This window comes from Vipera berus (genome assembly GCF_964194415.1).
Source record: "Vipera berus genome assembly, chromosome: 1".
Taxonomy (NCBI): Eukaryota; Metazoa; Chordata; class Lepidosauria; order Squamata; family Viperidae; genus Vipera; species Vipera berus.
In genome coordinates, this window is record NC_138202.1 from 318,780,237 (window position 1) to 318,792,202 (window position 11,966).

An 11,966-nucleotide genomic window follows, 5' to 3' on the forward strand; every position below is an offset into this window, starting at 1 on the left:
AGAATTTTGCTATGAGTCAGAAGCAATGTGAAAGCTATAAAATAATAATAACAACAACAACAATAAAGTTGGAAGGGACGTTGGAGGTCATCTAGTCCAACCCCCTGCTCAGGCAGGAAACCCTATATCATTTCAGACAAATGGCTGTCCAGTCTTTTCTTAAAAACTTCCAGTGTTGGAGCATTCACAGCTTCTGGAGGCAGGTTGTTCCACTGATTAATTGTTCTAACTGTCAGGAATATGTGAAGAGGAAAATGATGATGAAGGTGAAAGTGAGGAAAACCAGCTCAGGGTTTTGGCTTTCCATTAGCCAAAAAAGAAACTGTCTCAGCCACAGATTTGAGGAACCATGATATACTTGTAAGTTTTTTGGGTTTTTTAGCGCACCACAAAAATATTTTCACTGATTGGCCTAGGGGTATTATGTACCTGTGGTATGGTGCAGGGGCACCAATTGCTACCATGCAACAGGTAGCAAGATGTTTTGGGAGTACATCCCTATTCCTTTCAAATATTTTGGACTGCGGTGCCTTGGATTGGTGGGAGCAACATTCCAAACATCTGGAGGACTTTAGATGGCCTTTTCTAATTTAGTTTTTCTTCAGTTCTGTTCTACTAATGCAAGTGCATTTTGTATGGTTGAACTTCATTTGAAATTTAATATTTAATATCAGATCACCTCGAGCAGTCTACTTTAAAAATAGTTCTGCTTGCTATACTTCTTTCTCAAAGGAGCACACACGTTTTTTTTAATTCCATGTCAATTTATTAATATTAGAGACTGACTGCTCTGATGGAGGGCAAGTCTTAAAAAGCCTTAAAAAGAGGTGGGGAGGGCGGGGGCGGGGAGAGAGCAGGATATAACATTCAACGAAGAGGATACCATCAGATCCTTCAACAGCCAAACCAAAGCCTGCATTCATTGTGCATACTAGGAAACTTTAAAGAGTAGGGGCAAAGAGATGAGATACATAAACTTCAGGAAGCCATATTTCTCTTGTTTCTGTTGCTTAGAGTCTGCTGCTGTTCCGAGGTTGTTTTTTTCTCTGTCTGTAATCCATGAGAATCTTCAGGAAACCAAGATACAGCAAGATGGCATAGCAGAATATGTGATGCTTTGTAATAAAATAAAAAACCAGCTCCCTTAGTGTGTAAATAACATGGATAAAGATGAAGCAGAAAAAAAATAGGGCATACTGGTTCTGGGGCTGGAATAATTCATGTAGCTGTTGTCCAATCTGCAAGCGAAAGGAACAAAAAAGAGACAAAGGAACATGGTGAAGTTGTTAACAGGCCCATGCGTCCGAGACAAAATTCAAAAAACTGAGCAACACAATTTGTAAATATCTGTATTTCCCTAATGTGTAGCACAGCATGCCTGGGAGTTAAACTACACCTGATATTTGTCATGTGTATAAGCAAGCATTGTCTAGTCTGGCCACTGCTAGGTTCTTTCTCCAAATTGTCTCTCCCATTGGCTGAAATATGCAAGACCTCAAAGATGCCGAAATAATAGACCCAAAGGTAATCTTCTCAAGATCTCCCCTATGTGTCATTTGCCTGATAAGCTTTGCCGAAAGAAGCCACTTAGAAATACTTTGGTTAAACTAAATAAAAATAATGTACTGCATCATAACAGCATCTCCTGTGATCAGACACTGATTGTGATACTATTTCCTCACTTTCATCTGCAATATTTGCCTCCTTTACTTACTTCCTCCTTTTTAAAACCATCTTTGCATCCAAGGATACACATCTGCCTCTGTTTGCATTCTCAAATTGCAAGCGGTAACTTTAATAACAAAAAAAAAATCAGCTAGCCTTGGGATTTTGGCATCTCAGCCATTCCCCTTCACATTGCCTTTCCAGTTCTGTCAATCCAAAGTCATGTCCAAGAGGAAGCACAGAAGAATTTGTTCTGTACCAGCCTGCTACCGGCCCTGCAGAAAAGGCAGGGACAACCCCTTTACAAACGGCAAGAGGCTGGAATTAAGCCTGCCAAATTTATTAACATAAAACAGAGCAAAACAAGACACCAACCATGAAACAGGAGCTATGAAACAGGAACTATTCAAGCGGTTGCCTTCAGCAAACCAGCCCTCCCACACATTCCCCTTTTATACAGTTCAGGGCGTGGCTTCTCTCTGCCTCCTTCCGAGGTGCCCCATTGCCTTCCTCTGTTTACTCCTGATTGACTGCCTCCTGTGTCAGGCGTCCTTGAACAGGGCCAGCTGTGGGTCATCTTCATCCACGCTGTCAGGCTCACACAGCTGGGTCTCCGTCGTGACCAGGTGGGAGGGGCCTGGCTGAGGGCTCTCATCAGCAAGCTCTTCAACACCCCCCTCCTCCTCTGAGTCGTCCGACCCAACTGCTAAACCCACAGGCTGACCCTGAATCACAACAGAATTAGTAACAGGTGTCCTCAGCAGAATTCTTCTGTTCTTTCCAAACTGGGCCAAAGCAACAGCAATACAGCATCTACCAAAGAGGAATCTCCATGGGAACATGGAGATGGATCCTATCAAAAAATCAGAAAACACCAGCCTAGCTCTCCTTTTCTTGGTTTTCAATGCCACTTGTTTCTGAAAGTTCATGCTGGAAATTTCTTGAGGCTGCCTCTATCGTAGACACTAGAACTGCTTTGTTTGTTAATCACTTTCTCCTGAGAAATTGCAGAATTCTTTACAGCAGCCTTCCCCAGGCTGGTGGCTTCCAATTGTGATGGTTTCAGTACATTTGAAAGACACCAGATGGAGGTAGGTGCATTAAAAAGTGGTCTATCATTATTAGAATAATAAACAGTGACAACACAGATTTGTAAGCACAGGTTTTAGTATGGAACTAAGCAGTTGAAGATTTTTATAGCTCAGTACCAGCAACTTAACAATGGTTAAAAGTCTATTACTGTAAATGTTATAGTATAGAATATACTATACCAGTATATAATCTGGTTTTTATTTTTATCAAAAGGTTTATTTTTGTCTGCTGTGCCTTCCCACTTACTGATTGAGACGAAGCCTTTTGCCGTAGCTGTTCCATTTTTTCTTCATGCAGACGTCGCTTTTCATTATCTTCATGCCTATATTTTAGCCTAATCATGGCACCATCCAACCTCATCTTCTCCAAGTCAAGATCAGTGGTTGTGATCTGTCTTCTGTTCAGATGACCCATTCTTTCCAAACTGCTGGCCTCACCTATCCTGGGGTATATTTCTGGTGGCATAGCATTGCCCTCTATTTGTGTGGTGATTACCATCTGCTCTGCTTGACTCTTATTGTCTAAGATTTCTGTCATATCATCAGGAAAGTAGGAAGAACCTGGAGTCTCCCTTGCAGCATCCTGAAAATAAAAAGTATGGCTTTAGTCTTTATGTTTTACCCATCACATTCAACCACAAGAACTAAAGAAAGGATCTGCAAAATTACATCAGGGCCAGTTTCATTCATGTTTTCTTTTTCTCATTAGCTGACCAAATATCTCTGTCAAAAGTGCAAGCAGAGTTCATTGACATGATCAGATACTTCCAGTGGGTGAGATTATGTAGCTTTCCAGGAATAGTGAGTAATTTTCAGCTAACTGGAAGCAAAAAGGGAGTTTACTTCAAAACACTTTTTTATTCCATTGCTGCAAGAAGCAGGTGAGGTCTTCTTGTATTAAATAAATATTAGGATTCTTTGCTGTCTTTTGCTGGTCTTAAAAAAAACCCAGCTAGCAATAGGAAATAGATGATGCGTTGCCTAATCTACTTTTAAAGATGCATCTATTATTAATTACTGTGGGAATAAATCCCACCTCCTGGGATCTGAGAATAATTTCTTTATAAAAGGAAAAATATAAGGAAATGGTAATACACTATCTTTTTGGCTGATGTTTATTATTTTTATGAATTTATAACACCAGCATGCATCTTTGTTTGATAGCATGACTCAGTCTGTTCAAGGAGGGCTTCTGTAAAGGAAGGTACGTACTTCATGGCCACAAAGGCTAACCCTACTTCCTATCATCAGTAGACCTGACATTATACTTATTTAGAAATATGTATAGAGCATCTTGGCTGTTTCAGGTCCTATTTTATGTAAAGGAATAGCGTAAGGCATTAGAACCCATCTCACGCATGCTGAATGTAAGCTAGTGAAGAGTGTAGGAAAAAGAATATAGGAAAGAGCAAAGGAAGAACTGTCCAGCAGATAATAATATATAATATAATACTTTTATTTGTATACCGCCCTTCTCCCGAAGGACTCAGGGCGGTGAACAGGGCAGACATATAAAAATACAAAAAATGCAAAAGTTAAAAGAGAATTAAACATATGCCCAAGCTAAAAACAATAAATACATATATTAAAATGACAATAAAAACCCAACCCATCCCCCATCAGGCCAAGCCAGCTTGTTCAAATAAATGCGTCTTCAGATCGCGTCGGAAGGAGCGAAGGTCGGGCGCCATCTGGAGCTTGACCGGCAACCGATTCCATAAATCCGGGGCGCCCACCGAGAAGGACCTCCCCCTGGGGGCCACCAAACAACATTCTTTGATCAGTGGCACCTTGAGGAGGCCCTCTCTGTGGGAACGCACAGGGCGGAGGGAAGTTGATGCCTTGCTCCCCTGTCCAGATGTATAAGGAAAGCAGACCAAGTACCTAAACCACTTCCTAAATAAAGCTTAGAGATATCATTATTTTGTTCTCTGGGATACAAAGAGATACTAATCTGGGGCAGGAGGATCATTATGAAAGGATAACCCAATGGTTACAGAGACCTGGCTGACAAAGGAGAAGGCAACGAACTTCTCTCACTGATGCAAAAGTCAAGCTGGAGGGCAGGCAGGCAGTGTGGCTGTTGTCTACAGGAATTACATCTCATTGACCAAAAGCTCCACGCAGGAAAAGCTGCTACCGAATCCATACTAGATTAAAGTGAAGACAGGTGGGTCCCAGGAGCCAAGTTTCCAGGCATTTTGTTGAATATACTCTCACTGGAATGTGGGCTGGTTATCTCCCCTGTTAGCATTTCAGACGCTGGTTGAAGAAGACTTTTATCCAGAGAGCATTTAGGGAATAACTGGAATGGTGTTTAATTGTTTTGAGTTTAATTGTTGTCTATACATGATTACACTATTCATGTTTTAATTGTTGTTAGATTTATTTCCTTTTAACAGTCCTGTAATCCCTTGCATCAGAGTGGAGTCGGGCAACTGAATGGACCTGAGATGTCCCTCCTGATGCCTATGCGGAATTCACAGCAGATATTCTTTGTGCCCAGAGAGAGAAATATCTGCCACTATCTCCTAGGATCGAACTCACATCCTCTTGATTCTGAGGTAAGAGTTCCACCTCTAGGCCACCATGTCTCTCTTTTATTTTTGTTATATATCTAGAAATTATTACGGTATGTTGTTCAAAAATAATTAATTAACGAAATCTGATATTTTTTCTATTTTGAGTCCCTGTTGTCATGTTTGGCGGGCCAGAACACTGTAAAGATATTGCTTGTATACTATCTGCTCTTCTGTACAACAGCCTTTCTGACTTTCTCATGCCAAAGTTAGGAGATGGATAATTGATAGAAACAAAAGCTACCAAACTACTACTTCAAGTAGGAGATAGGAGAGTGGTATGAAGACCCAAAGGATCTCTGGAACAGACTGAAACTCTCTGCATTCCATTCATCCATGGACCTCATCACCATTACACATATGTTACTCTTTTATGATCTACAAGAAGAGATGGCCCACTGCCTTAATGGTAGGGCAGAAAAAAGGCAAAATGAAGACTTCCCTCATCCATCTGCCACATTTCTTCTCACTTACCATCTTTTCCTTATGCTTTTTGGAATCTTTAATTGGGGTTATCTGCACAGCAAACTCAATTCCTGCCTGCATGTCCTTGAATTCTACATTGCCTCCTTGATAAGAATATTCAGACCCTTCCAGATTACTAGTATGATCCAGATCTGCTTGAATCTCCTTGTCTGTGTGGTGCACGGACTCTGTCCCAAAGTTGGAGAAATCAGAAGATGAATGGGGTTCTCTGGATATTTCCTGAAACAGATCAGATATGATGGAGGACTTATACAGTATATAGCCCAATAGAATAGATGTAACTCTTTTACAGGAATGAAAAACTTTGGGTATTCCTATCTCCTTCTTCATTGTCCTGCTGGCTGAAGCTTCTGAGAGACTGAATTTTGGAAAACCACAGATTCTGTATTCTTCTTTTATAGGAATGATCCCTGAATGTGTTGCAATTGCCAAAGGGGGTGCAACAAAAGTAATTAAGAAAGCATTCCCCAACTGCCTGTCCCCCCCAGTCTTGATGTGTTAAGACTTGATCCCAACCAGCATGGCCAAGAAACTGTTAACAGGAGTTATTCTCAAACTACAGCTATTTAGCATTTGGAAATGCTGCTTTAATTCCTGGCTTAATTGTTTAAAAAGATTTCACTATTTTTTTTAAAAAGGGCTTGTTCTCTGGAAAGCCAGCAGCCCAGGTTCAAGATCCAAGTGCCATGTAAGAGGGGGAGCTCCCATCCTCACCCTAGCTCAGGCCAACCTATCAGTTCGAAAGTATACAAATGCAAGTAGATAAATAGGTACCACTTCAATGGTAAGTTGGCAGCGCTCTGAGATGTCATGCTGGCCACATGGCCACAGAAACATCTTCAGACAGCACTAGCTCAATGGCCTTGAAACGGAGATGAGCACTGCCCCCTAGAGTCGGCAATAACTAGTGGAATAAAATTTGCAAGGACTCCTTTACCTTTGCCTCACCTTCTTCCTATTTTCCACCCCATAACTACAGAAAAAGGAAGTTCTAAAAAGAAAAAAATCCCTTTTTTTGGCCTGTTGTCAGCAGGGCCCTTAAATATGTGGAATGGTTTACATCAGAATTCTCCAACCAATTCACATTGTAGACCCAGGAGTTCAATAAGCTATTGGTTTAATCTTCCCATACAAGTTTTCAACCCTGCCTGTCTTGAGTTTATGTCAAATTTGCAAAATGGGTGCTGTTTGTATAATACAGTGTTTCTTATGTTTTATTTAATTATTTGAAATTTTCAACAGGATTAAATTCAGTAATGTATTAGAATTTCTTACCATCGCAGATCTATTCCCAATAAGAAATGTACATCTGTCTCTGATTTTAAGGCAACAGCCTCTATTGTCCTATTTGCCCCATCTAGAAGAACTAAAAGCAGCTGCCCTGGTTTAATACACAGATGTGTGCGCTCACACTCAAACTCAGGCCCTGATTCTCTCCTAAACTGCCACAGTAGTGATGTCAAAAAAAGTTCTACACTGTGATGACAGAATTTTCTGGTTGCCATAACAGTTAAGATAAAAGCGTTGCCAAGGAATCAAGTGTGGATTCCAGTCAAGATGCTCACATCTCACCAAAGGAGTCTTTTTATATTTTGTTGAGAAGGACTAAAAATTTATCAGCAGTCTGTGATATGGCCCACTCGATGTATTTTAATTCACTGAAATATTAGTAAGAAGTCAATCACCTTCTTCCACAATCCAGCTGAGGTGTAGGAAAAGGGAATTTTCCATATATAAACATACTATTCTCTAAATGATGATGATGTTTTAAAGTTTTTAGATTAACACAGTGTAGCTTTTTTTCTAATATACTGAATAGTGCCATATGCATAACAAACTATAGAAACATTTCTATACAAGCTTTTCTGTATAGGATTTTATGGATAGATTTCTTAACGGTCTCATTTCCTCTTCCCACAAGTATTCTTATCCCAGATTTGATATTTTCAGTCTCTTAGACAATTTCGGTATTTTCCTTTCTTGGGCTTCCTTGTGAGCTTAGGGAAAAGAACAGAGAAAATCACTTTTTCTTGAACTTGGAATCCCAGCACTCTTGTCCAACTATCCTGGGTTGTATCTGAACCATCCTTTCCAATTGTTCCATCAACCAGTTCTCTTTGCAGAAAACTAAATAAATAATCTTGTGCACTCACGTTGGGTCCTCAGCTGTACATGGATTTAGCATGTCCACTCCATACAGCCCATGAACAGCAAACAATGTCCAGCTACCAACAACAACCTCCTTTACTGTTGAATACTCCAGCCCTTATATTTGCTCTAAATTTTATTTATTTTATTTATTTTATTTTAATTCCATTTATATCCCGCCCTTCTCCGAAGACTCAGGGCGGCTTACAAGCTTAGCAGTAGCCTTCATTCTATGTATATGCCTGCTTATTAGGGCTTTCACACACACACCAAGCGGCTTTATTACAAAGTCAGCTTAATTGCCCCCAACAATCTGGGTCCTCATTTTACCTACCTCGGAAGGATGGAAGGCTGAGTCTGCCTGCTTTCAAATATCTATGTGATAGTTTGTGTGGTGATGGAAAGTGGGGGGGGACGACTTTAACTTTGAAACGTTTTTGTAACATCCCATATGCAAGACACGTGGGGTATGTTGTTACCAGGAGAATTACTATCCACCCTAAAAGAGAGAGTGCCTTGGAGAAATCACATTACTGTGCCTGAACCATGGACATCATGAAGGGAGGAAGGAGAGTTCTAAACTATCAATGGCATTTTAAAAAATTATTTCTCGTGTCAGACTACATAAGCAGGGAAGGAGCACACTGATGATTTTGTACACATTTCAGTTTTCCAAAGCTAGATCTGCCATTAGGCCTGCTACATTCTTACTGGGGAGTGGAGGCCACAAATATCAACCCTTGGATCAGAGCCTTTGTAAACGACTTTTTCTGCTGTGCCGTGACATCATGTCCCAGGCTGAAAGAGGAATACCTGGTGCTAACTTCTTATTTCTCTTTTTTTCCCAAATTGTATAAAGGCAAGCAGGAATTAAGCTGGATATACTCAGTCTCAGATTCCCTTTGCCTTTCTTCAAAAAGCAAGGTTCTAATTCAAAAACATTGACTTTCCTACAACAATGCTTATTTTCAGATAACATCTGTCTGTTTAAAAGACTCTCCCTCCCCTTAATAGATATGGTTAAGTCTCTCAAATTGCCACAGGTGCAGCAAGAGCATGAAGGAAGCTGAGTCTGGAAGCTTGTGACATCATTAAGACAGTTAGCCTGGAATGTAGATTTGAATAATCTGGTTTTAGAAACCAGGAGAACTGGGATCTGACTGAAGGCAAAAGGACAGATTTAATTTAATCTCTAAACATAGTGTTATCAATCTACTTATATCTCTGACTCTGGTATCCAAGTTCTCCATGGTAAGAGCCCCTAACCCTTTCCAAAAAGGTTCAATTTGCTCACTTTATCCTCACAAGAGTCCTGCATGGTAGATTGGGAAGATAAATTGGGATGGGCTTCCCAAAAGTTTCTCTGAGATTCATCGAGGATATAACGGATTACAGTTTCCTCACATTCCTCAAGGATTCTAGCTAGTTTTATTATTTCTGTTCCTTTGAAAACCAAGTTTATACATTTCATGTTTTATTTGATCTTGCTTTCTCTGCTTCCATGTCTTCAGTTTCAAGCAAAGTGGATGCTGCCTGAGAAAGCTTGAACCAAAATATTAATATTCCAGCATCCTTTTCCTCCATTCTTCTTTAATGGTTTGATAGACTAAAGAGTATTTTAAAATTTCTCCCATATCTCCTTTATTGTATTGTAAATCGATTGGATCTTACCCTGCCTTTCCTAGGCAGTCCAGTAGATCATTGCCCTCTTTTATCTTTTTTTTAAGTTAGTTTTTTTATCTGCCTTTCAGAGGATTTCCATGTGTTGGGAGGGCTCAAATGCTTCAGTGATGCTGGGATTGATTGCAGTGGTACATAACCTTCTGTTATGGACACCTTTGCCTATAAGGTCAAAAGGGAAGGTTAAAGCTATGTAAAGGTAATCCATAATAGGAATGAGGGCAGGTGGGACTTTGCAGACCTAAAGAAGGAATTCCAAAATCAAACTAGAAAGATGACAATGGCAAGCTCCTTTTGTATTGTTGTCAAGAAAATAGTATGGACATGGCTGGAATATTTAGACAGGTTTAGGTGCCGGATTATGAGATTCCCAGGTCAAAATGTACTCCTGGGCAAGAATATCCAATTTTCATACGTGGATCTGGAAGTGATGACAAGGCCAGATCAAAGCTGCAAGGGAGTCTTATCACTGATGGTGGCAGTATTAAAAATTTGCCATACAAAGACAAGTTAAATTGGAACATGGAATATACAAACATGAGCTGAATCTGACAATGTCATATGGACCATACTAAATTGGATAAATTAGGGGTGATTTAACTTAGCTGAATTACGATTACATAATATATCATTCAGGTCATGATAATATATAAAGAAAATGGAGTGGCAATAATACTCAAAGGGGACATCACTCTGTGCTCAGCTATAATTTGCTCAGTAATAGGCTCAGACTTACATATAGTGTATGCAAATGCATGGATTACTACAGAAGTAAAAATGTAGCTAATGTTTTTTTTCTTGAGCTCAATAATAAATGTTTTTTTATGTTTTAATTCCATTTATATCCCGCCCTTCTCCGAAGACTCAGGGCGGCTTACAAGCTTAGCAGTAGCCTTCATTCTATGTATATGCCTGCTTATTAGGGCTTTCACACACCCCCGCAAGCGGCATTATTACAAAGTCGGCTTATTGCCCCCAACAATCTGGGTCCTCATTTTACCTACCTCGGAAGGATGGAAGGCTGAGTCAACCTTGAGCCTGGTGGGACGCGAACCTGCACTAATTGCAGGCAGCTGGTGTTACTTAAGGAGGCATTAGCCCACTGCTCCACCAAGGCTCTTTTAAAAATAAAGATGAACAGTGTGCTGGAAAGGTAAAGATGAGGTTAATGCTAGGGAGAAAGGATAAGAATATTTGTAACACAAAAATCAGAGTAGTTAAAGCAATACTATTTGTAATGATAATAGACAGCTATGAAAACATAGACATTGTAAAAGTACTGTGTGAGATAAAGAGGATTGAATTATAGATCTGAAGGTGGCTACACAAAGTACAATGGACTGTAAGAGGACATAATCAATCAATCCTGACTAAATAAAGGCTGATTGCTCCCTTGAAGTAAAGATCAGCAGGTAGAAACTCATATTCTGTGTATGTTATATGAACAGATAAACACTAAAAAGATGATGGTGCTTGACAAAGTTGAGGGAAGTCAAAGAAAGGGGAGACAGCAAATAAAATGACTCGGAAGTTTCGAAGAGAGTACAGAGTGCAGTGGAAGAGCTACAGATTATTGCTAGAGCCATGTCCAATTGATGAGAATTTGTCCATGGAGTCACTAGGAATAGAAGTCAATGGCATCTAACTAAGAAATAAGTTTTAAAATTTATTTTATGGACAAAGAGGGTTAGATTTTATACCACCACTACCCCAACAATCTCAAAAAAAGATCCAGGCTTTTCTTAGTCATTTATATGTGATTTCCCTATATTTCAGGTGCAGAAATGCGTAGGCAGTAAAAAAAATACAGAAATCTCTGGCCAGCAATTTCACCTGGCTTTTTGCCACACAGAAGTGGTACAACCATATATGTTAGCCAAGTATGTTAGGCTCATCTTCACACACCCTTAATCAAGTTTGAATTATACCTTCATAATCATTTTCTAAAGGCAGTAGTGAATTAATCCTTTCTATTATATAGGTGTTTGGTGATCAGCTACACCCACCTTAAGCAAACATTTGGTAAAAATGTTCATAAGATTAGCTCTAGCATATCTGGCCTACAAACAAAAATTCATTTGACATTTTTTAATATTCTCACTTTTCTGTCACAACCTAGTGAAGGTCCAGATTTTTGAAGACCAAATACAGTAGTCCTGTATAATATGGACCCCCAATTCCTGCTCTGTGGACCGGTTTGCGGCATGCCAGAAACTGGGCCGTGCAAACAAGCAAAGCCGCATTCATGGGATGCAGGCAGCACAGAGACCACGGCCCCTACAGTCAATGGAAAAACCTCTCTCCACAGAACCGGCCC

At 39.9% G+C, this 11,966-nt stretch overlaps 1 protein-coding gene across 1 annotated transcript; it reads right to left on the bottom strand.

The window, feature by feature from the left end:
* Positions 1-859: 859 nt before the first annotated feature.
* TMEM247 (transmembrane protein 247) lies at positions 860-9,440 on the bottom strand (the record flags this gene model as incomplete). Its single annotated transcript, XM_081312866.1, has 4 exons — positions 860-1,238; positions 3,004-3,339; positions 5,810-6,040; positions 9,264-9,440. 4 exons carry the CDS (start codon positions 9,438-9,440, stop codon positions 1,011-1,013), a joined length of 972 nt encoding a protein of 323 aa, XP_081168992.1. The 3' UTR covers positions 860-1,010.
* Between the last annotated feature and the right edge of the window lie 2,526 nt (positions 9,441-11,966).